Source organism: Carassius gibelio, chromosome A20, assembly GCF_023724105.1.
Source record: "Carassius gibelio isolate Cgi1373 ecotype wild population from Czech Republic chromosome A20, carGib1.2-hapl.c, whole genome shotgun sequence".
Taxonomy (NCBI): domain Eukaryota; kingdom Metazoa; phylum Chordata; class Actinopteri; order Cypriniformes; family Cyprinidae; genus Carassius; species Carassius gibelio.
In genome coordinates this window covers 18,865,827-18,892,303 of record NC_068390.1, presented here as the reverse complement: position 1 = coordinate 18,892,303, position 26,477 = coordinate 18,865,827, and the positions used below count along the sequence as shown (strand labels likewise).

At 37.0% G+C, this 26,477-nt stretch overlaps 2 protein-coding genes across 2 annotated transcripts in view; one reads left to right on the top strand and one right to left on the bottom strand.

Annotated features, from left to right (window-relative positions):
• The window catches only part of LOC127937997 (uronyl 2-sulfotransferase-like), a 50,421-nt gene extending 48,068 nt beyond the window's left edge, over nt 1-2,353 (top strand). The window contains exon 8 of the mRNA XM_052534354.1: nt 218-2,353. Coding sequence (XP_052390314.1) covers nt 218-573 — 356 coding nt within the window. The 3' untranslated portion in view covers nt 574-2,353. The remainder of the gene's footprint in view (nt 1-217) is intronic.
• Nucleotides 2,354-10,937: 8,584 nt separating this feature from the next.
• LOC127938886 (apolipoprotein B-100) lies at nt 10,938-25,999 on the bottom strand. The gene is made up of 28 exons (XM_052535792.1): nt 25,889-25,999; nt 25,126-25,155; nt 24,825-24,928; nt 24,590-24,735; nt 24,312-24,459; nt 24,061-24,213; nt 23,838-23,962; nt 23,666-23,751; nt 23,124-23,577; nt 22,923-23,037; nt 22,684-22,830; nt 22,394-22,605; nt 22,125-22,320; nt 21,859-22,035; nt 21,571-21,774; nt 21,295-21,462; nt 20,974-21,179; nt 20,674-20,853; nt 20,479-20,588; nt 20,177-20,384; nt 19,898-20,073; nt 19,643-19,803; nt 19,426-19,535; nt 18,938-19,311; nt 12,807-18,851; nt 12,573-12,678; nt 12,234-12,420; nt 10,938-12,132 (listed from the first exon to the last, which is right to left on the bottom strand). Exons 1-28 carry the CDS (start codon nt 25,941-25,943, stop codon nt 11,221-11,223), a joined length of 11,295 nt encoding a protein of 3,764 aa, XP_052391752.1. The 5' UTR covers nt 25,944-25,999; the 3' UTR covers nt 10,938-11,220.
• Between the last annotated feature and the right edge of the window lie 478 nt (nt 26,000-26,477).

Genomic DNA, 26,477 nt, shown 5'->3' with positions numbered 1-26,477 from the left:
GAATGCTAATGCACAAATGAATGAGCATGTTTGAACATGCAGAGATTCAGGTGAAAAAAATAATGAAGACATTCTTTCATTATCTTCTGGGGAGATTTTGTAAACTTGTAACTTGAAAACAATAACTGAAAAATGTGCCAAATTATTTTTAGATGTGTTGAATTCTACTCTGTAGCTTTCTCTGTGGTTCAGTTTTGTAAATCAGATTTTTCTGCAGCATTTTGGAAGATGGGGAACCTCACAGGAACAGTAAAGAAGCACATGCCCACTCTACAAGCCCTGCAGGTGCTTTACCAAAGGATGAAGTATGAGTATGACTTTTACAATTTCATTTGTGATCAGTTCCATCTCACCAAGAAGAAGATTGGCCTCAAGTCCGCCTCCCTGAACTCTAATCATGAACCTGACTTTCTCCGTGAGCTTGCCCTCAGGACCCATGAGCCTTTGGAGGAGGAGGAGGAGGAGGAGGAGGAGGAGGAGGTGGAGGAAGAGGAAGAGGAAGAGGAAGAGGAAGAGGAGGAAGAAGAGGACATTGGGCAGGAAGATGCCAACATCTGGTTGGTTCAGCCCTGAGTAATAGCTATGGAGTTATAGACATGGCAGATATCTCAGACGTCCAGACAGGAGGTAGAGTCAAAATTCCCAGGTTAAACTTGGGTGTGTAACCCCGGTTTTAAATGGGACGGCCCTGCAAGAAACTCTCAAGAGGAGCACAGAAGGGTCTGAGTAATTATTTAAGGAACCAACAATTGTGGCAAAATGATTTTGTCCATTTTTATGAAATTGAGTTGGTTTTATGGTCATTTGCTGGTGAGATGATACAAGATTCAAATGACAGGGATTTTGTTGGATTGTCAGAATGGAGGGATGAACTAACAGAATGAGATGCTATGGAAGTCTGATTTAAAGGCACTTCTCCTGTACACCTGGAACCTTGGTGATTGAACTCGACATATCAAGAAACTCAGAAACAAATTCAGACTATGCTACAGAAGCAAGTGGGGATCACGACAAAATGCCAAGGATTAATGCATTAAGTCTAGAAGCTGTATCACTGTAAACAACTCAAAAACACCAGTCAGCTTTCATTATCTTGTCATCTCATCGTCACTCCCTTCCCCTTCTGGTTCCAGAAACCTGCTGCAACTCTGTGCCAGAATTTCAGTGCTTGTCTTTTTTGACAGTATCTTTTTATATTGTATATGTAAGGTGTTGTACAATGAATCAAACACTTTTGAATGCCTGCAAGATGTCAAACGCCGCACACTGTTCATCTAAAATATTTGATGTGAATGTTAAACATTTCCTTGCCTTGACAGTGTGTCAACTGTTGTGTTCAGTCATTTTATAAAATTGGGCCTTTAAGTTCCATTTGGTACGTAATGTGCTAAGAACACTTGAAGTACTTCATACTCATATGCTTTGAAGTAGACCATACTCATATGCCAGTGCCTAATGTTTTGGGTAGGATCACAAAAACAAAATAACAAGAGGGTAATATCAAATTATATTAATTATTTTGAAGGAATATATCAATCAAGCTGTCATACAGCACATGGAAAAACAAGTTTGACTTCAGGACCGAACATTTTTCATCAATGTGAAAACATGAGTTTGTACATTACTTTTAAACCAAATTTAAATGCTGCCCACAAATCAACACTTATCCTTAAGGTTCCTGTAGTGTATTTAACTGAAGAATGCATTAATAACAGGTCAGCCTGATGGGGCATTTTTGTTGAACTATGCTGGTAAAGTGAAATGAACTATTGCTACATGAGTAAATAAATGCTATAGCTACAAGCTCTCACAGAATTTAACACTTCCCATTTAAACTTGCCGGTTAAGTATATAGGTGTATGTACTTGTTTTGTGTTCGATGTGGATTTTTATATTGTTTAATTTATTTGACAGTATTACTTTTGATGATTGCATTCCATGTACGGATCTCAGGAAGAAGAAAAAAAGAGCATATATATGAAGAGTTCAGTTAAGTGCCATCTGAAATTTTCATCTAAAATTTAGATTTTTATCAACCTCCTATGCCTAGGTTGAGTCATTTTACTTTAATTGCAACGTGCAGGTCGTTTTCCAGGCTATTAAAGTAAAATAACTGAACATAAATATAGGAGCCTGATAAAAATCCGAATTTCAGATGAAAATTTCAGATGGCATTTAGAGGTTTTTGCATCTGAACTCTTCATATATATATATAACAGCTGGGAAATATTAAAGCATCTGATAATGAATTGTTATTTAACGACTCTTTTGGATACCAAAATTGAATGAAATTACTAACATTACAAATTAACTGCACTGTTACTGGGAAAACTCTCAAAATAAAAGTATTTTAACAGCAGTTGTAGAACCTTTTCATGTTTGCTGTATCAAAATATTTATTATATTTTCTCATGGTAACAAATGGTTATGTCTTATATTATGGTATGTATTTTTAATTACTTACCTTTTATGGCAGTTTATACCGCAATATTAATATTAGTCATTTTATATATGGATTATAACAGTGTTTCCTACAGATTTAAAATTTGGTCTGCATCCGAAAACTTAGGCTGACTTGCTGCCTCGCTGCCATATGATGCAATGACTTGGAATGCACCTCATAAAAAAAATAATAAAAAAAAAACTCATGAAACGGATTCTGGACAGGCTTTTGAGGCAGAGGCAGTATAGATGTTTCCTTCGCTGCTTTTGATATCCCACAATCCTTTGCATTCCATTCCATGAAATTAAGTTTAAAAATAAAGATGGCGTCTGAAAGTTGCGGCAAGCATACTGGATTAATGTGAAGGGACAAGTTGATAGCCACCCAGCTAAAGCTATCTTAAAAGATTGCTGGGAACATGGAAAGTCAAATTACACCAAGTTTTGGGTGGATTGGCGATGCGAAAGCTGAGAATATTGGGTTACATAAATTACAGTACTGTTCAACGTTTTCAGTCCCTCCTATTCCACAATGGTTTTTCCCTATACCAGATGTAGATTTAGGCATTCATAAGGAAATAAAAAGTAAGTCAAAGGAAGTAGCAGTGAGGGATATTGTTAAATATTATCTGGATATGCATTTCTCTGACTATACGTTCAATTTTGGTTCAAATTCAGATGGGTCTAAGGATCCAAAGACAGGACACGCTGGGTCAGCAGTATATATTCCAAAGAATGGGGTAATATGTCAGGAAAGAATAACAGATCATTTATCAGTATACACAACAGAGCTGGTTGCAATTTTGTTGGCCTTGGAATGGGTAGAGGGAAATGAGTTAAATAACTCAGTGATTATATCTGATAGTTATTCAGCTTTAGAAAGTATAAAAACTGAGAAATCTATAAGAAATGATATACTTCATAAAATGTTTATGGTTTTGTATAAGTTAAATGCAAAGTATTTAAAAATCAGGTTTCTCTGGGGACCTGCACATGTTGGAGTGAAAGGGAATGAGGAGGTTGATAAACTTGCAAAACAAACAGTGAAACACAATAGAATATTACCAGTTCCATATAGTAAATCTGAAGCTAAAACATTTATTAAAGCATATGCAAGACCAAAATGGCAGGAGTATTGGGTGGATCAAGATAAAGGGAGGCATTTATATAATATACAACCAGAAGTGGGTATAGGAAGGACAAAGTGTAGGAGTAGAAGAGAAGAAAGTATAATTACACGGTTAAGAATAGGACACACTGGGCTCAATTCTTCATTGAAGATAATAGGGAAACATCCAACAGGGAACTGCCAATTTTGCAGTCATTAAGAAACTGTAGAGCATATTTTATTTCGGTGCACAAAGTACAGCCAAGAAAGAAACCAGCTTTTTCAGTCTCTCAGGAGTGTCAATCAGAATAATTTTACAATGCAAGGTTTATTAGGGAAAGCATACAGAAACTCTCATCAATTTGTTATTAAGTTTCTTAGAGACACAGACTCAGCCAGTAGGATTTTTTTTATTTTAAAGATCCAATTTTGATTCACACTCCAGCCCAGTCGGTGGCGGTAATGCACCGTTAAGTTGGTTTGCCAACCGCCATACAAAACAAAAGAAGAAGAAGAAAGTTGCGGCAGGTGGGCAGTTTGTGTGTTAAATTATATTTTTGATAATTTTTTTCCAATTCTGATGTCTAGCGAGAAATTAATATTGTAGTAATTCACTTAGTTATCACCAAAGCTCTATATTTTGCTAGAAGACGCTGCATGTTTATTCAAACTGATATGGAAGGACAGTTTTTGATTCTTGATTACTGCCTTTAACAATCGATACTTTGGAAGCCACTCACCAATAACATTCATTAATGCACGTTAAGCATCGTTACACCAGTAGGTGGTGACAAATAAACGTATCATTAGTGAATATTTCACTCAATCGATTCAAAGCATCAAAAAGTACAAGTTATTTTTACTTATTTTTGCAACTTCGCATGGCCAGTAGAGAATTAATCCCTTCTAGCATTAACAGGTGCTTTTTGTGACTTTTATTGTACCATGCTTGCTTGTTCAGACCACTGACCGACTTATTTAGTAAACGGCGTGATCATTCTTTAGGTTCAATAAATTAAATGCGCCTTTACTCGCACTCGAATGCTATTTGCTCGTCGCCTGGAGGCGGGAAAACAGTCACGCGCTTCAAGTTTCACTGAATGAAATAAATGAATCAGTTGAAGGAAGTGGACGAGAAGAATGGGCTCATACAGAGAGAAATAATATGAGATAAGTATTACTGTAAATAAGAAGCTGCTGCAACAACTCGTGCATATTTCTTAAATGCGTGGTTATGATTTTCTGGATGTTTTGCTGTTTACAGATGTCAGTCAGTACTGTCACTGAGAGGTGTGATAGGTCTCAAGAAATCCATTTCAGTGATATTTGTACGTTTTTAGGGACATTTTATGTGCCCTATTGCATAAAAATGGCTGCAGGTTATTTATTTAGTTTTTAAAGAAAAGTGTGAAAATTGCTTTTGACCATGTTGTTCTTTGGGTTGAGATGTGATCGTACTTGACATCTGGGTATAGTTGACATTTCAGCAGTGTCAGCATTGTGACATGCTATATACCTAATACCATTTTAAACCACATTTTTTCTGATTTTTGTATGCTATATATGCAGTTTTTATGCCCCGACACCACATATCAGGTATACAGAGATTTTATATATATAGATGTTATTATTATTATTTTTTTTTTTTTAAGAAATAATACATCTTGAATATTCATGAAAAGTTTATTGACATTTGTCATAAAAAACTTTTGTCTGTCTGTCATCTATATGTGAAAGATAAATATGACCCTGGAGCACAAAACCAGTCTTAAGTCACTGGGGTATATTTGTAGCAATAGCCAAAAAAAAAAAAAAAAACATTGCTTGGGTCAAAATTATTGATTTTCTTTCTTTTTTTTTTTATAATTAGGATATTAAGTAAAGATCATGTTCCATGAAGATATTTTGTCAATTTCCTACCTTTAAATATATCAAACTTAATTTTTGATTAGTAATATGCATTGCTAATAATTCATTTGGACAACTTTAAAGGCAATTATTTTTTCAGTATTTTGATTTTTTTTTCACCCTCAGAAACAGATTTTCAAATAGTTGCCTTGGCCAAATATTGTCCGATCCTAATAAACCATAAATCAATGGAAAGCTTATTTGTTCACCTCAGTTGAAAAATTTACACTTAAGACTAGTTTTGTGCTCCATGGTCACATAACATAACACAACTCCCCCCCCAGCTGTATCTGTTATGATAGGAATTTGGTCATATGTTAGCTGCATTATCATTTCTATGGCACACACACAATCTTGCGTGTTTTTGCCAAGTGTGTGTTTAAGGTACCATTTAGATTGGTTTGATTTCCGTGTAAGTTTTGTCCTGAAATAGGTGACTGTGTTTGCAACAGTGTAGGCATGTGCAGGGGCGCTGCACAAGATCCCGGGCCCTATGCATAGGCAGTCCTAATGGGCCCACCTCCCCTTGAAAATATATATTCCAGACTTTTCAAGAGCCCTCTCTTCCTTTGGGGCCCTGGTAATGAGTACTGGTTTTACCCCCAGTCCGATGCCCCTGGGCATGTGTATTTGTGTTTAGCTGGGTATCAGAGCAGGGTCAAGGTGCAGTGTCCGGCTGGCCCTGTCCACATAGGATAATTTCTATTTGTGTCAACACTGATAACCCAGACCTCACATGTACAAACAGGGTACAGTGTGGCCCCCTCGCATTTTTAAAAACAGTTTTCAGCAACTTTTGAATAAGTTATATAAAAAAAAATTTAAATGCAGAATGCCTGTACCTAATAAATGAGTGGGTGATTTTGTTGTGTAGGATGTGTAAAGTAGGCCTGCTTGAACTGTTCTAATCACAATGGAGATTAATTTGTGAAATATGCTTGATGATAGAAGTACTCAAATACCTAATATAGACATGATCTGCACGTCTATCTGACGTCCAATGTTTAGTGGGCTGTTAGCTATTTATATATTTGTGACTTTTCTTCCTTTTTTTTTTTTTTAGCAAGGACTGGCAGTGCACAGCTTGTCTTGGGCCTCCTCACCTCTGTCACAGCGAATGAGAGATGCCTGCCCACTAACCTGGAAAATATTTCCTAATTTTTTCCATTAGTAGATTCTACACATCAGAGAATTAACCCTCTCAGGCTCAAATTAAGTTTTAGGAACTTAGTAACTTTAGTAACCTTTAGTAAAGTTTTTAGTAAGGTTATAAGGTAATAAGGTTTTCAGTTACTTTACTGTTGCAAATCTGCAACGCCTGCCTTGAGAGGGTTAAAGGTGAACAGCACAAGACATTTAGTACCTACTTCAATCACCAATATGTGTTGCCACTATAATTATTTTAATGAAACACCAATTTAGACATGATATCATATTTATTAATATATGACATTCTTTAGCCAATCATGTTACTATGACAACTGTACATGTCTGTAGCAAGAATCCCTGTTTCTTTAGTCCAAAAACACAATAAATTCATAAGCTTGAGGAAAATAGTAAATGCACTGAATATTAAGTCTAAGAAGTCTATGATGAAAAAGGTAGCTGTATCACAAGACTTTACAAGTGTTTTTAGAATATAATACTATTTGGAACTCTTCTACATTGAATTCCTCATGTCATGCAAAGCTAGGGAGAACACAGGACAGTAGGATAACAATTATGAAAATATTAAGTAACAAAATAATACAAAGCACCCAAAATAAAAAAAAGTTCTGCAGTATTATAAAGTACAGTCACCGTTTACTATGGACAATACTGATAGATCTGGAGCTACAGTAAACCTTGAGATGCAATTGTATAAAAAACAAGGTCTGTCTTTTAATGAAGCATGCATAGAAACATATCTCACCATCAACTGATAATGAACAAGTGTTTCCTTTGTCCACTGAAGCTGAAGCCTAAGCACCTTGGTAATGCAGTCAGTGAAAGTAGGTAAATCATATTTAAGGTCCATGACACATTAGTGCATCGTTCATTTATCATTATTTTACTTTGTTTACATTGCTATAAGAAATTTTTTGGCAAAAAATATTGCTAAAATCAGCAATTTGTAAAAACTAAAGATGCGGTCACATTTACTTTGACTGGTGAAATCCAGTTATTTCAATAGGAATCCACACAGATTTCAAAACCGGGTTAAAGTTTAGTCACAGATTCTTGATTTGAAAGTGACTTCTGTGTGAACTGTGCTTCATACATTGCTACACTATTGACAATAGACAATGGAATGTTTTGCCCCAAAATTTTGCTGAAATTTCACTAATGTGACTGCACCTTAAGAGTCTGTGTAAGTGGTTTCAGCTGAAATACAAAAATGTAATACTTAGTGGTTTAAATAATGAGGTAATGATGAAGTCCTTCTTCATTACAATTACAAAATATAAAACAATTCACAATCAAATATACCAATATTGTTTTAATAATTATCCAAACTTCACTCAAACTCGCTCACAGCCTCATCCATTCACAAATGCCTGCAACAACAAAATTACTATCACACTTGTCAAAAACATTTTATGTCTCATTCAGACTTGATGATAATACTGGAGTATTAACTGTTCTCAGTCAGTCAAGGCACTTTCAGGAATCCTGTGTGAAAATGGATTTAAGCTTTGATGTTTTGGTTGATCTCTAGCCCATACACTGCAGTGTTCTTTGTGCTGGGCTTGGAGCCCAGAGCTTTAGCTTCTTCCAAACTCAAGGCTACTGTATAATATTTTTCATAAAATTGTCCTTCTCTGTTAATTATAAGACAATGCTTTTCTTCTTCCTCTTCTCCTTTTTTTTTTTTTTAACTTATGAATGTCTTTTCAAATAAAATATCCGATATAGTAAGGTAGCCTACAGTTTTTGTTAAGTTGAAAATATTAACTTTTTTATTGTTCAGATTGGCTATTATTTTACGTTACATCTAAATCAAGCTCGGCTCTGCAAGCTCCGAGTATTTATTAAAGGCCACCAACATAATGAAAAATTGGTATCATTCATGCGATAACGATGATATGGAGCAAATATTAACAGTTTTGATGTGTTTGCCATAAAAAATAAAAAAACACCTCTCAGGATCAAATGGGTAGGCTACCTTTTAAAGTGTCCAAGTTCGTTGAATAGTCGCTCACCGCCGGAGGCCATTTTCAGCTCGTGCAGGTTCCGCAAGGTGACACTTGTCAATTTGTTTGTTATCATAGATTATAGTAGTAGGAGGGATGGTTTCGTTTGGAAACTTTCCACTCCGAGGCAAGCAACAATTAAAAATCCAAAAGTTTGGGTAACGTTTGGTAATGCGACACCCAGAAGAGTCCGGAGCCTTCCGTGCTCTGAACAGCTGAAATTAGATCATATTGCTGCATCTTCGTATGATTCAAGTGTGCCTGTTTGGTTTTGCTTCCATCATACGTAACTCTGGTCAGGTTATCCAGAGTTTAAATAGTTGACAAGATATTCGTGGAGCCCCCTGGAAATATCCTCGTGACGTGAGATGAGTTTTTAATTCAGTCAATGAGTGCGTTCTCTGTAATTCAGTTAATCAGTCTATCATCCTTTATAAATCAGTCATATAGAATATCGGGGCTAGATGTCACAAGAGAAATCATAATGGTTTTATCCCAGTAAATATGTTTTTTTTAGTGTAGCCTAATAAGCGTATAGTATAACTTTGTAAATTCTGTCCTCCAAACTAATGATACAGTTTCATCATATTTTCTTAATAGCTGTTAGTTGAACATGGAATATATAGCAATAGCGTACTCGTCTTGTAGTGTGACATTCTTCGGTGACATAAGGGCAATAGCAGTGGAGATGTTCAATAGTAAGGTAAGTATATGTCTACAGAGAGTTTAATTTTCCACAAAAAATAAAATAAAATAAATAAAAATAATTAAAACTATGAAATATTAATTGGAGTATAAGAAGTGTGACAGCTTGCCCTGGTCTCCCTTGCTTAACAATTTTATCACACAACTTTTTCCCATTTTTCTAGGAAAGTTCTATTCAGTATCTTTTACAGTAGGCCTACATGTTGAATGTGCTGACTCTCATCAGGCAAGACATTATTATTGTTACAGTCACACAGTTGTTTGATTTATCATGACTCTAATTCTTCCTTCTGTCAGTCTTAATGTAATGACTCAAAACTTCTTCTCACTCCTAATTTGAAAATTTTAAACACATACAGAGTGTACATGACATTTCATACTTTACATAAATCATATACATTACAGACGGCTCATCTCTATAATAGCTAGATCACTGAATTTTTTGAACTCCCCTTCAATGCACACATACATCTAGTTAGAAATACTATTATATATATATATATATATATATATATATATATATTCACTTGAACATTCAACATCTGGTGTGTTCACACTTCAAAGCATTGGTTACAAACTGAGGGAGGAAACCACATAATATTTAATTGGTTTATAAGATGATTCCTGCAAAAAGGAAAAATGTATTAATGTGCTCAAACAAATATTTTATAAATTTTAGCTGGAACACAAAAGTGCTATATACTGTATATATATATTTGCTGAACATATTCTCTTCTCTAATAAAGGCAGGAATCTCTGTCTGTCTTTCTGTCTGTTTGCATTTATATTTTGCCAAGAACCGTTCATCCAATTGATTTCACGAGTGGCAGGTGTTTTGCAGCGAACACAATGTAGTGCAGTGTTGCATTTCGGTACAATATGGACACGCGACACGTTCAGAATTAATAAACTTTTAATAAACTATAGAATAGCGCGAACCGGAAGGGGCACGCCTTACGCGGGCAGGGTTTATATACTAATTGTATCTACAAATTGTATTTGGATAGCCTATTTCATATATATACTCTGTATGGGTATTTGTTCACTGTGTAAATAATTCAGTTTCTTCACTACAAGTGAGAAGAGAAAAGCTACTGTATACTGGAGATGGGTCTTTTGTGTAAATTAAGAAAAATAATCCTAATCTCAAATATTGCATAGGCTACCATGTTGAAGTATGAAATAAACAATATGAAATAAGAGAGAGATGGCCAAAATATGATAAAATTAAAATGTATGACAAAAATGTGAAAGTAAAAATGCTTTGAATTCAGGCACTTTTGCCTTTGTACATTTTTCACATTTTTAGAAAAATAGATGTTCTGGAATATCTAAGTGACTGCTCATGTACTGAGAGATAGTATTTTAAAATGCAGGTTCTGCTGTATTCACATTCACCATTATACAATATGCTTTAAATGTTCAGTATGTATGACAAATGTTTTGACAGTTACAGTAGCTCTGAACATTTAATATTGTGCAATGTTGTTGAGAAAAAAAGTGTGTTTTCTGCTCAGAATCACATTCAAGCATTTTGCGAAACTGTCCAGATCAACAGACTATCATCTTCGTAAGAACAAAATAAAAAGAAATTCATGATATTGCATAATAAAAGTTCTTTATTTAGCTTCATTCATCATGCCATTAACTATACGTCACAACTGACATTTTTGTACCAAGGTTAGTATTTGAATAATCATTTATACAAACAGAATAATACAACAGCATAATAATGAGACATTTATGGCACCAGTGATTGCTTTATATACATGTTGCTGTTACACTTCAGTTAAGTGTACATTGGCCTGCTATGTCCATTTAAGAATGCTCTTTCCAAAAGACGGTAGTGTTTATTTCATTCGCTGTTTGTTTAGAATGATCAATTTACTGGAAAAAAGGCAACGGAAACTCAATTTGCTGTATTCCATTATTTGCATTAAATAATTCATCCAAACTGGTCAAAATGTTGCTATAAAATACACTTATAGGCATCAAAACAAAGATGGCAAACGCTGTAGTCAGTCCATCTAAGGTCTGCAGCAGCTTATTGTAGCAAGTGTTAAGGTGAGCAGCAACAGTTTCTAAGATGTCAGACTTAATGCTTTCCACAAATTCTTGTGCTTTATCAACCATCTCTTGAAGGGTTTGTCCTAGTTTCTCAAGAAACACATCAAGGCCTTCTGTTTGCTTCATCACACCTGCTATCATAACTAGGTGACTTCTAAGGGTACTTTTCACAATTTCTTGCACCTCGGCTACAGTCATGACCTTTCCAGGAGAAAATGTCATTTCAACTGTGCTGAAGTTCTCCATTAGAGTAAAGAAATATACCTCCTGATTGTTAGCGAGTTTTTCCAACATTTCTGCAAAAATAAATCTGATTTTGTTGCAGATTTCAGGCAGAGTAGCTTCGTCCATTCCAGGCAATTTATATTTAGTCTCTCTCAGGAAGTTGATGGCAGCATCAAGCAGGACCTGGATAGTCTTTTGGTATGTAACAACTACACTTCTGAAAAGTTTAGACAACTCACTATGCTCAGAATCAGAAAAGTGGTCATCTCTTAAAATATTTTCAAATTCTTGAACAATGTTAAACAGTCTATTTATTGCTTTATCAATTCCATATTTTTCAGCAAATCCTTGAATACAGGATGGTATTTGATCTTCTAGCCTCTCTATCAAGCCTTCACCTATATCACGTGTGGCCAGTAAATTGTAGCTGACCAACAGTACTTTTTCATTTCCCTTTGGTACTGCTCTGATCATCAGAATTTCAACATCATCTCCTGGGGCAGACTGCAGAAAATGCAACGATTACAATATAGAATCTTTACTATCTATATAGAATGATAAGAAACAAATACCTCAGTTTGAAGGAGTAATGAAATGCCACTTACTGCATAACGGCTGTAGATCCTCGCATTAATCTCAGATGGAATCCTTCCTTGAAGCTGGAAGCCAAGGTGGCCAGTTGTTGGTGTGGAACCTGAGGCACTTACCCCATCGCTTTGAGCAGCGTAGCGAAAGTTTACATCTGTGAATGCTGGGCTGGTGATGTCCACAATCATGGTATGGCTAGGATCACTAAGAAAAGAAAAAAAAATGAAGCCATAAGTATGCTAAAAAATTAAAATGTACACACAGGACTCATTATGAATTAAAGAATACTCATAAGCCTAATAGAAAATGTTTAATTAGAATTCAATGAAATGTCAGAAGTTATTTTAATTTTTTACCCCATATGAAAAACATTGCTGAAGTCCATAGTAAAGTCAGCATGTGTAAGTACAGCATTTGCTCCGACAACAAGGGCACCATTCTCCATTGTAGTATTCATGGAGCCTGTTTTGTGTGAAAGCACAAATCAATTAAGCATGCTGAGAACAAATATTGTAATTTACTCTTAGTAAAAAATTGTATAATTGAATGATCTTTATGTATTTGTATTTTTTGTCTGTGCAGATACTTACTGTCAAAATTATACTCCAGGAAAACTACTGGTGAAGTGGCTGTAGCCTTGAGAACAGTTTTGTAGACTGGTGCACTACCATCTAGTTTAGCAGCAACATCTGTGGTGTATACTGGAGAGATGATCTTTGAGGTGTAATCAATTGTCTGCATGGGTACACTAAGCTCCGCCAACACCCTCTCAGAGATCCTAAGGTCACCGAAAGTGCTTGGTTGAGACAAGTCAATTTTCATTACAGCCACCAGGGACTTTAGAAAATCCAGATCAACTGTAGCCTGGCCAGTATGATCTCCCTTTGTGTTAAAACCTCCAATATTTGCTTCATTCTTGGAAGAAAACTTCAGGATAGCATAAACACGTTCCATAGCTGTTTCCACAGACAGGTTTTCATCTACATCAAACACTATCTTGAGATTTCCATAATTCAGGTTGCCGTCAGCAACAGTCTTTAAAGCATATCGCAAACTTTTGCCATTCAGATAGATAGATTCGTCATAATTCAAAGCTCCCTTTAAAATACCACTATCTAGGAATGTTCCATCAATGGTACCCTTTATGAGAGTCTCAGCAGAGATAAATGTATGAGTTCCTTCACCTTTTAAGATGTTTTCAGCATTTCCCTTACCAACAAGCTTAATAATGGGAAAGTCAAATGTGTACTCGGTCTTAAAAGTTGAATCTGCTTTTGGATGGGCTTTGTTGTCAGCAGTAAATTGGTGGTTGGCTTTAGCTGTAAGAATAGGTAGGTTAATGTTTGCAGTTGTGGTTGCAGACAGTGCAACTTCAAAGTTATCTGTGTTTATAGTTACAGTGCTTTCATGGGTTCCTTCAATGTGGCGATTTTCCAGGAGCAGAGAATTGGCTAATTTTAATCCATTTTTGGTGCTCAGACTGCTGGTTCCTTCAATCTTAGATTTCAGTCCCTCAAACTCAGAGGCAGTAATTGCTCCAAATTGAATTACAGGATTATCTTTCCCATAGATACCAGCATTAGCATTAAGGCTGAATATAGAGGACTTGAATGACACTTCAGAAATTAAATCACCCAGAGGGTGGATGTTAATGAAACCAAGATCAATAATGGCTGCAGCTTTACTCTTCTGGTAGACAATCTTTGCATCTACATCAATAGCCTGGTCAAAGTTGGTCAACAAATGCTTAAGTCCAGTATGTTCATATAGGTTGATGTTGCTGATTTCTGGAGTGTTAAAATTTATAATCAATGTTTCAAACTCAATAGTTGGGATGCTGAATGGGACTGTCAGAAATTCCAAATTGGCCTCTCCATTTACTCCAGCATAAATGCCAGCCTCATCTCCATTGTTGGCAGCTGTAAAGTTGTGACTGTATTTGTACTGGTTGAAACGAGCAATTGCCACAGTACTCAACTTCTGCATGTCAGTATTTAAGATAAGAGCATAATCATTCTGGAGATCAATCTTTGCAGTCAGAGGCTCTTTGAAGCTGAGTTTAGTATTAGCCTTGTTTTGGAAATCAAGGATCATCTCAAAGGGTTGCACTAAGATGTTGAAGGCACTAGAAAATGTACCACTGAGCAATCCATTGAACTTTGTGTCATAGGCTGCCTTCATATCTACCTTCATTTCTCTGAGATTAGCCTTTCCATAAGCAATTAGAACGTAATTTTCTCCGCTATCATAATTTCCTTCAATATGGGCATTAAGGTCGATGTAGTTCAGGGCAACACCTTCAGCATTTATTTTCTGTTTAATCTTTAAAGATCCACCTCCGCCCTCTGTAGAAATGACTTCGCCATCTGTAGAAATTGTTAGTGTGGCTGTTGTTGGAGTAATAATTATAGTTGAGATACTCTTGGCGGTGAAATAATCAGAATCATCTTGCACAGATATATGGCCCTTGGCTTCTTCCGTCATCGTCAGAAGGATTTTTAAACCATCCTGCTTAAGAGTGACCTCATTAGTGTAAGAATGGTCACTGTTCCATGAAAGCGCAGGAATTCTTACCTTGTCAGTATATTGTGTTTTAATATTTGCAGACATTCCATCCTCCAGTGCGAAGAAAGCATGGTTAAGAATGTTAGCACTAAGGGAGGCGATAGTTATCTTCATATTACTCTTGGCAACAGCCTGGGCTGAGAAGCCGTAGAGTGACAATGAGGATTGATGGTCAAATGCTAGAATACTGTGAGTGATCTTCAGGGTTTCAGCAACAATCACACGACTCATCTTAGGGATGGCAAGCCGAGCTGTGGAATCCAAGGTGTATTTAAGAATGTCATATTCAGATGATCCATGTGAGGTTATGTGCCCTGTGAATTGTGGGGTTTCTGCACTTTCAGTAGAGTTTAAGAATTCCATGGTCGTTCTCATGTTGAAAATTGGAATAGTGACCATAACCTCACCGTAAAGCTTTCCAAAGGAGGGTATCATGACTTCACTTGGGACTGCAGGGAGAGTGAATTCTGGGATCTGCAGGTCTAAGAATTTGTGCTCCGGAGAGTATTTGGGAATTTCAGGGAAGGAGATCTCTGGAAGACTTATCTCTGGCAGTGTGATGGCAGAGATGTCTGGCAGGTAGATAATTCTTAGGTCTCCAAAGATGTCATCAACAGATGGCCTTTCATAATTGGCAATGAAGTTTAATAGGTCTAATAGTCCCTGCCTGATATCATCATACTCTATTCTGACTGGTGGCACTGTGTAATATTGCAGAATAATAAACTCTGGAAGGTCAATCAATGTAGAAGGGAGGCTGAATTCCTGAAGCTTCTCTAAACTTATTTTTATGGAAGGTACAACAAGGTCAGTGAGTGGGAAAGTGAAAGATGGGATCTCAAATTCAGCTGTTTTCAGTCCTGTCTTGACTCCATCACAGATTTGCTTCAGCTCAATGACAATTGCCTGATCTTTAAGCATGGTCTGAATTATTTCCATAACAGCACTGCATGCATCTGTTGCAATGGCAACTACCTTAGTGTAGATACCACTCACTTGCTGCATGATTTCTTCTCTGATATCCATGTCTGTAATTCTCTTCCTGAGGCTTTCTATAAATTCCTCAGTGTCAATGTAGACTATCCTATCAACGATCTCCTTGATTTTTTTGGCCACATCTGCAACTTTGATTGTTCTTAGCTCCTCGAGGCAAGCAGTAAGAGATGACAGAGCATAACTGACTAATTCTCTGATTGCATGGAGCTTTTGGCGGATCTCAAGTGACAAACCCATGGTGTAAAGTTCATTTATCAAGTCCTTGATTTTCTGGTTGGCTTCATCCACAAATACATTGTAGTCAAATGATCTAATTTGTCCGATGCAATGGCTCAGGCAGTTGTTTAAATGCTCAATGATTTTGTTTACCTCTGTTGTTTTCAAGTAGGTCATGGCCTCATCCAGCATCTCAGTGATGGGGGTCAGAATATATTTCAATGTGCTACCAAGAGCCTTAACAGTTTGTTCAATATTGAACTTCTTGATAAGTTCAACCACCTTTTCCAGAATTGCTTCAATCTTCTTGTCAACCCCAGATTGCACCAGGGTTTCTCTCACAATGCTGTAGATAGTATTCAGCTTCCCTCCCAGTACAGTAAGCAGTTGTTTTGCTTTTTCAACAGTCTTGTGTATTTCCTCTGTAGGGATTTGAGCCACCAAATTGTCTGCATAATCTCTGAAGTTGGCAGAGGTTACAAAGTTCTTCACATCCTCAATAAACTTTCCTTGTTCAAAGTTTGCAACAAACTGCTTAAGTTCACTCAAAACCGCCTCCAGTGTGGATTTAATATCAAACTGTTCCTCAAGATCTTGCAAGAGGACACTGCCACTGCCCTTCAGTCTCGTTACATCAATCTGTTTAATAAAATTTTCTACAGCCTCAATGACAGCTAGAACTATGGCTCTGATGTCATATTTCTCATTGAATGCATTCAGTTCTTCTGTTAGTTTCTGTATTGCAGTGTCACATAGTGTGCCACTTGCAATCATTTCTCTCACAATTTTTTCTATCTCTTGTACATGAGTGTCCAGTTCAGTGACTAACTTCAACATAACAGGGTTTAGATTAATCAGAGCAGCCTCCATGTTATCCAGAGTAAATCCATACTTCTCATATAGAGCAATCAGACCTTCACTCATCTTGGCAATTTTCCTCTCCAGATTTAGCTCATTCACAGAATCACTTATGTACTTAGCTAGGTTCTGAATCTCTGCAATGATGTCTTCTCTGTTGATATAATACTGCATGGCCTCAGCAATCCTTAAAATTGTCATTTTGATATGTTGCAGGTCCACAGGAAATTTCTGAATCAATGGCAGGCTGTTATTGTTTTTATCATATTTTAGGAAGGCTGAGAAAAAGTGGTCTTGGTTGTCAGCATCATTTATGTTTAAGAAGTTTGTGATGATGGATCCAGACGCTTCTACTCCAAGTCTTTCAGGGTTGTTGTAAGCACTCACATCTTGGTTAAACAAATGGTTGTTGACCTTAGATTTCACTCTCATTGTGGCCTGCTGCTTAGATGGTGTCAGCACAGTATCAATCTTATTATCGAGGTTGATTTCAATTGATAGACCATTGTCCAAATTGTGAGTTGTTGAGACTCTGCATTCGTGTGAGTGTGCAAGAGCCAGTGGTTCTGCCTTCATAAGAAATTTTGTGTAAACTTGTGCGCTTTGTTTTCCATACAGATGCAAATCACCATCTGAATTGGCCATGGCATCAACACTGAATCTGAAGGGAACAGCAGTGGCATAAAAGTTACCATTGAAGCGTAAGTACTCTGAATTTAAAAGTGCATCATTGCTGAATGTGATTGAAAGTCCAGCAACCTCGATTTCTGTGTTGTGGCTCATGTGAGATCCCATAAGTTTTACAGTAGAACCACACTTGGCAGTGACAACCAGATCTTGATATTTCATCTCATATGTCTGCTTCAGTTCATCATCACCAAAGAAAAGCCTCCATCTGCCATTCAAGTCAGCTGTGTATGGAAGTGCCTTAAACTGGACATAATTAACCAGAGTGATGTCCAGAACATGCAGATTATTGTTGATTGTCACTGAAGTAGTATATGGTTCAATCTGAATGGAGATGTCATGCTTATAAGATACAACATCATCTTTAACATCCATTATAGAATTGAATGCTACCGAGGACAGAGATCCAGACAGAGAATTTGTATTTTTAATTATCATTCTATAAAATTTACCCTTCGTCTCAGCTGACAGGGAAAGCTTTGAAGTGTCAAGGGCTCCACTGAATTTGTTCTCAAGCGTCAAAGGGACGAGAGAGCTTTCCAGTGAAGTTGTGCCACTCGTGGTCAGGCCATCCCTGGTTAGAGATAGGCTGCACTTGTGGGAAGCTGTCTGTTCAGTCAGATTTGCGGAGGCATCGCTTTTTACATCCAGTCCATTGGCATCCAGTGTTGCTATAAACTGGGAATGGATATGATTTTCAACCCCAGCAAACACATCGGCATTAGTGTCAATCTTAATGTAAACCAAATCAGGACTAGCACTAGCCTCAGCTACATTTTGGATGTTCAGACTGAGAATTTTTGCCCTTGTATCTGACTTCAGAGCAAGTCGAGACCCTGTATAGGTAACTTCAGCATCATGCATCAGAGTGTTCTCTAATGCAGTAGTTTTCGATATAACATTGAGCTCTCCATTGGTTAAAACTGCTTCAATTGTATTCTCTGCCTGGAAATGTTCTGAGTTTACTTTCAGAGAGGAATCAATTTTCGCTTCTGGCTTAAATGGGAGTAGGATAAGTGACTGCCTGAGAGCAACTGTTCCATTCAGAGGGCCAGCCTTGATGGAGCCCATCAGATTTCCGTCTCCTGAGATCTCATCCTTATTGACTCCAACCTGGCCTGTGTGTTCCACTGAAATCTTCAAACCCAAGGGACTGTTTGCCTCAATCTTACTGCTTGACTTAAATTTGATTTTTTCAGCAGTTGTCATTTCCTCAACATAATTAACACTGGCTTCAATTAGCTTGTGATCAAGAGAGGATTTAATCTCAGCCCTCAAAGATTCCCCAGGTGTGTCTTCCACTAAAGCAGATCCTAAACATAAGCATAAAGACAATCAAATAATAAGCATTTTATAACAGATTATGAAAAATTAAGTTAAATTGCAAACCAACAAATACCTTCCACTTTGAAGGAGAGGAGATCTACTGGGCTAGTTCCAATGACTTCAAACATGGCAGAATAGCTTGGTTTCTCAACAAGTTCCCTGCCAGCAGAAGCTGTTGCCTCCATGTCGTAGAAGTTGCTGCTCAGCTTGCTGGACACCTCTGCTTTTGCCATGTGAGGCAGTGACACAGACAGACTCTCAGGAACAAAGACCTCTGGAAGAGGAATGCTAAAGGAAGCAACTTCTAGGCTAAGCTGAGGTACTTCCAGCTTTGGTGTGTTCAGTGCAGCAGGCAAGTTGAAATCTCCAGAAGATTTCCCACCAAGAGGAATAGGAATGGAGATGGTATAATAATTCTGGCCAAACTTGTATTTAGCAGAACCCTCACTGTTAAAAAAAAATGTATTAATGTACTTAACATCAATTAGTATGTGTAACATCATAGATATGATTCATGTTTCTGCATTTTAAAATTAGTTGCTGTATTTTTATTTCACTCACGCCTTCAGGAACAGCTTCTTGGGGACAGTGAATTCTGGGAAGGCAGGAATCCTAATGCCCTGGACATATGGGATGTTGGTGGCAAATTGTTCCAGGTAGGCATTTGAGGCCTAGATGATTATTGAATAAGTGTTATATTCTAATTCATGTTTTCTGTATTCCTATGTTTTGCTTAAATTTATGGGTTTGGAGAATCAAGGATTTATTTTGCATTTACCTCAAGTGACTGGATCAAGGCATCACGGATCTTCATGTCAGACATTCCAATCTCCTGATCAAGCAGGTCACTGACTGTGGCTTTGATGGCATCAAAATGAATATTGTTGTGAATCTCAGTGCTGACATCAGAAGTGACCTCAGCCTCAATCTTCTCCGCATCTGAAAAGAACATGAAAATTAGTTAATATGACAGAGGACTTCCAACTTGAGTTGAAGTTGAATTTAAGGAAGTACACTTAAAATTCAAATATACCATATTTCAGAATGACTTTCTGAATAGAGGAGGTTGTCGCAGGGAGCCTAAGGTCACTCTCAAGCTCTACTGTGAGGCCCTCAGCATGTTTCAGTTGTGCAGTTACTTTAGCATCAGTCTGAAAATGAGGAATGAGCAGCTGAACCTGCAGCATGGCATCCTTCATTGACTCTATCCTAAAGAAGGAAAAGCCCAAAAGTTTATTTGAACGATAATGTGTGATTATTAAAAATATAAATTATTATTGTTAGAACATATGTAATATGGACATGTGCACACTTAGCAAGGGTAACTAGAGATGCCTCGGGTATATTTTTGTTGATGAAGTCAATTTGAATGGAATTTGTGGCCCTGCTCTCTGTGCTGCGGTCAGTAGAATGAACCCGAATTCCAGCTTCAAGGTCATAGTCAGGAATCTGGAGATCAGCTGAGACACTGTATTTCTGTCTGTCAAACATCAGTTTTGCTGTGCCCTCAAACGATGTTCCTGTTATATGGAAAAATATCTACATTTCAGTTGCTAGTTAATAGATGAAAATGTCTAGAGATCTTAAGGGATTATTTTGGAAGCACTGCTTTACCTTCTGCCTTCAGACCAAAAGTCACCGTGTCAACCTTGTCTTCATACACATAGTCAACTGTAGCTGTGTATGCAGAAACCTCACCAGTGGGGTGGATTTCAATGGCAAATCTAAAGATGCAGGTCTATGTTCAATATTTGGGATTCCCAGAAAAGCAAGAAAATGAACAAATGAATAAAACAGTAATTCCCTTACTTGCTGTCACCAGTCAAGGGGAAGTAGGGAGAGGCATCACTGGAAAAGGCATCTGAGTATTGTATGGCACTGCAGTACTTAAATCCAGGGAGGAATGGAGTGCATTTTTGTGCTTTCACATGTTCCATCATTGGAGGAATAGTCTTTTTTTCAGTACCAGTTACTGAGAACAAAGAGTTGCTGTGCAGAGAAAACAAAATGCAGAATGTATTACAATATGTAGAGCAATATAATTGTTTTTGTTTGTTTGTTTGTTTATTTATCATGATTGCATTTTCTGTGTTAACAGTAGCATCTTACGTCACACTGATGAGTTTTGTTGGAGCTTGGGGTATGGGAAAGGTCAACTTCAGCTGCTTTTTGGTTACTGCAACCCTTACTTTCAGGCCGCTCTCATGGTAGATGTTAGTATGCATCTCCAGGCTAGACTCAACATAGTCAGGTAAGAGAGCTCCAACCTCAGTCACAAACTCCACACCAACAGATGGCATGAAAGCCATCTCGCTCTGTGTGAAAAGACAAAGAAATAGGTGAAGTAATTTAGTATAGCTTGGTTAAAAAAATAAAATAAATTATATATATACACGTAAATATATATATTTATTTATTTATATACCATACCATATCAGGGGCAATTTTCAGTCCTCCTTTCACTCCTGGAGCAAAAGTACCAGACAGGGCAACTCTAAATGGAATTCCGGTACCAGTAGGTAGATAAAACTCATTGTCCATGAAGACATAGTGAAGAAAAAGGTTGTTGTTGACACTCGAGTAAAGGTTCCTTATGAACTGTAAAACAAATAATTAATTTGTTCAAATCATTCAAACAATATATTGTTTTTTTTGAGCATGGCAGATTGTTAAGCATTAATATTTATTTTACAGCCATACACTTACATCAACTGGGAACATATTTAAGAGTCTATTAGTCAGCAAGGTAGCAGAGTAGGCCATGTCTTCCATATCCTTGGTGTTGAGATAGCCTATTTCAGCCCCCAGAAGTCTCAGGTAGATCATAGCCTCTGGGTTATCCTGAACCTTCAGTTTCTTGATGAGCTTGTTAATATTATTCATTATTTCCTTGACGATGCTTTGAGGGGCCTAGAATGAGAAGTATATGTGAGTGATAAACTGAATCAAAGAAAGTTCTTGTAGCAACATTTTGAATTGTAAAATGTAAAAGACCTTTTGCATTTTTATGTTATCCCATAGGGTTGGGAACATGCTCTGCATAATGTCATTGCCCCTGGGCACTTTATCAGCTGCATAGTTAATGGTCTTCTGCATGGTGTCATGGAAGAATCCATCAATGCCGATTAGAGCATCAACAGTGGGTTCCAGTCCCTTACCATTCAACCCGATCTGTAAGAACATAAAAATAATAAGATATCTAAAGGAATACTAGAGAAAAACTAAAGGAAACCATTTAAAAATGTAAAATAATCTTGTACCTCAAACATGTCTATGTCATATCCAAAAGCATTCAGGGTCATCTCCAGGATGACTTCATTGGGCAGAAGTTCTTCAGACTCAAAGATCACATTTCCTTCTAGAGAACCAATTTTGTAATTGCGAGAGTACTTTGTTGGATCTGTGGAATTTCTGATCTCATTCCCTTGAAGGGCATTGAGAATCTTCTCTTGAAGTCTGAGAAGCAGAAGAGAAATTTAATAAAAATTGTATAATTAAGATGTTAAAATGTTTGAAGATTTATACTAACTCCTTAGTCTCAGATGATTTGGAGCTCAGGATGTTGCTAAAATGTGAGTTAACAAAGCTCATAGCCTGACAGTTTTCATTTTTAGGCAGAGCAGCAACCAGCTGAGCCAGTTCAGAGGGCTGAGGGTCTTTCATCACAATGAGATATGCAGCAACACGCTTCTGTATGGGAGCGGCTGAATCAAAAATGACCTTCATTAACACCTCTCTGCCCTGTTAGAAATATCAAATTTATGTTAGCCGATATTTATTTAAAATTACATTTATTATTTTATTGATATATCTGGTTACCTCATCAGGGACAGAAGTGAGTCTAAAAGCTTGAACAGCAGCTTGCTGGACCTCAGGGGATGCAGCAGGTTGGTTTATGCACTGGATAATTGCTGATTTCAGAGCAGGGCTTGCGGCTCCAACGGCAGAAGCCATGTTTCCAATGACCTTAGAGATTTCATATACAGATTTCAGTATCCACATATAAGCTGTTATTTATAACTTGGTGAAGCATGCTTAATGGAAAAAGTTGAACATACCCTCAGGGCCAGGTACATATGTTCCTGATTGCCTGTGCAGTCACTGATCTGTTCAAGGGCGTAATTGGCGACTCCCTGAATCTCAGGGGTGACTCTTCCTTCAGTTTCATAGAGTCTTGCAAAAGGCAGATGAATAAACATTAAATTCTCATATAATGATTAAATACCATGACAAACGTTTACTTGTGCTTGTTTTCTCACCTCCTGACAGCATTGCTGAGAGCATAGTAGATGGGCTTGCTATCCTTGAACTTGGCCACCTTCAACATTTCCATAACAAGGCTTCTGGATGGGTTGGGAACCATTCCCATGGCATATGCTGCAGCATCAATCTCTACTGAGGAACGGTCAAACGTTCTGAGAACCTGCAAGATGGCAGTGGTACATTCTTGCGTGCCACACTGGAACAATGCCTGGTACACCAGGGAGCGAGAAATCTCCAGGGCCTCTGGTAGAGCAGTGCTCAGGCTTTCAGCATTCATTTTGCGGATTGTAGCAATGAGCTTGTGAGCTAGGTGGGCTCTGTTGTGTCCATTGTTGGTCTCAGAAAGGCCAGCCAGTTCCCTTAGAACTGACAGCATGACCTCTTTATCCTCAATTGGATGGACTGAGTCAATGCTTCCATCGAGGTGCAGTGTCTTCATGTTGGCTTCATCTAGAGGTGAGTAATCAAGAAAATTCCATTAATTCAAATGCAATTACTGCAAACACATGTTAATTTAAGTGTCTAAATGATTGCTTACCATGCTCAAAGATTCTTTCATTGTGCACAGACACTCCAACCAGAGTCAAGACTTGTTTTCCTACATTAGTAACTCCATACTTTCCTCTGTTTATAATCAGAATGAATTAGCAGATCAATAAATGAAACGGTCAAACAAAAGTAAAATCCCATGTAGCTGTCAATGAACTCACTTGTAAGAGAAAGGCACAAGCATGTGGTTTTCAGTACAGGAAGCAGAGGTCATATGTTTCTGTGCATTATCAAACTTGTAGTTGCAGGTTTGGCTGCTTGTGATGAGCTGAGCAAGTGGGTAGTGCTGTGTGATGAAAAAACCAAGCAAGTTCAAACATTATTGAAGCCATCAGATATTCATCACATTGTTATTGTGCCTTTTTCAAAGTTATGATGACTTGCCAAGCCTGTGATAAGGGCCAGGGGACTGGTGTGGTCCATGATGGGCCTAAAATTGTCACATTTAGACAGATCTCTGTTGAGGGTGACATCGGTGGCAATGTTCTCTCTGGTGTTCACGGTGTACCCTGTCTTGCACATACCGTAGATAGTTGGCTGGTTTTGGGAAAGAAGTCAATGGATTAGTCAATGCATTTCAACCTTTTAACAAATTAAAACTTTTTGCAACATTTTACAGGTAATGAATGACTGACCATTCGTCTGTTTCTTTCCTCCTCCAGCAGAGGCACTGCAAAAGCAGAGATTAGACCTCTCTTGATGTTCAAAATATTGACTGGTTCATCATCCTCAGGAAACAACTTGATGTCATCATCTCCCTCAACGGTGAACTTCAGTGGGTTCCTGAGAATCGAGATCAGGTTAGGTGTTTAATATGGTTTCTTCTTATCTGCTCAAAATAACTCTCTTATATCATTCTGATGTGTATATATATATGAATATTGTTTGGTGTGGAATGCCTTGAGAAATGTACTTCTCCATGGCAGCCTTGAAAGCTTCTGCACCAGCAGATGGCCCAAAGAGAGGATTTCCTTCTGTATCAACATCAATCACCTCACTCAACGCACACTCTGTTGTGCGCAAAATATAGCGGCATGTTTGTGGGACCTCAATTTCAACCTGTTTAAAAATAAATATGTATGAAATTTCACGTTTTATGAAGAAAAAACAAACAAACGAAACAATATTGGCTGTGTTGACATTTATACCTTGCATCTTGCTTTGGGGCCATTAGTTTCTCCATTCAGGGCATTTAGAGACTCTATTTCATAGGTGTATTCGTACTTGTGAAAGCTCTTATATCTTTTGGCCACTAGGGGAGCAAAAATCACATCTTAAATCTTTAGACTACAACATTAGATTTTCTAAAAGAAAACCCTTGACTTGACATGACTTGAAGAGATAAAGTATAAAATTGTATTATTACAGTAAAACAGATACCATATAGAATTTATTATACATCATTTATATTTCCTTTAAAAAAGAAAAAAAAAATAGCTTAGCACTTACAAAGGCATGGTAATTCCTCATCTTGAGCATCTAAGGTGAAAAGACAACAAGGAGTACAATATAGAACAATTTCAATCATTATATAATACATATGGTATTTAAATGTTTTTTGTTTAAAACAATAGAAAAAAATGTAATAGAATACCAAAAGATGAAAAAAAAAATTATGATAACATAGATAAGACTGTTAGAGGTTCATATTTATTTTTATCATCTATCATTTTATTGTTATCATTGAAATGTAATATTCTTAATGTATGTTTATCAGCAGTAAATGTTGTTGTAATATATATATATATATATATATATATATATATATATATATATATATATATGTATATAGTTACAGAAAATATTTTACAATATAAAAAACATTATTAAAGTTAAAATTTTTACTAAAATTATCTTTACAAATACTTTTTTTTCTTATTTTTTTTTTTAAATAGAAAAAGGATCTGCATACTGTTATGCTCCCTTTATTTCAAGAAGTTATAAGCAGCAACGTTTCAGTCAAAGGCAAACCTGACGAAGGTCTTTGACCAACATTGCTCGTTTTAACTTTTTGAAATGAAGGGAGCATATAAGTGTGCAGATCCTTTTTCTATTTTTTGATTCATCCTTTGATCTTGCACCTGGTCAAGACTTTTTGTCCATAACTAAAAACAAATGAGTACTACTAGAACTGAAACATGAAAATAAAATATATCATCAAACAAACTGCACCAGTCACAAATGTTTCTATTAAATCCCTAGTAGTACTTACTTGTTAAGAATATTCCACTTAGAAGCAACAAAAGGCAGAGCTTAGTGTCCCCCATAATGGGTTCAGTTAAGCTCTTTCCTTAAGACCTTTGAGTATTCAGATGTGATCTGCTGTATTACTGCTGCGTATGACTTTATATATTAAGACCGTTATGGGAGGAGAAATGGCAGCTGCAAAAAGTAAAGTCCCCACTCCAAAGTTCATATCTTATGCCTCTCTGGCAGGACAAAGGCAGCTATTTCAAACAAATAGAAAATGGTTTTTTAGAGGATGTTTGGTTTGCCTGATCTGTTGATTGGTCAACTGATTAATTCTATTTTGTTTATTGTTTAGTCAGCCATGAAAGTTTATTTAACTTTTCGTATTTTTTTTACTACTTGGTGTATATTCAGAAATTTTAATTTAAACCTACCTTTACAGATTTTAAACAGTAACATCACAACAACTTCCTCCTGACTCCTCTTGCCATGTAATGCGATGGCAGGAAGCCTATTTTTATTTCATGCCTTCTTACTTATGATGTTGCAAAGTAGGAAATTAGGCACCAAACCAGATGAGGTCATATAACTAATCTTGGAACCAACATATC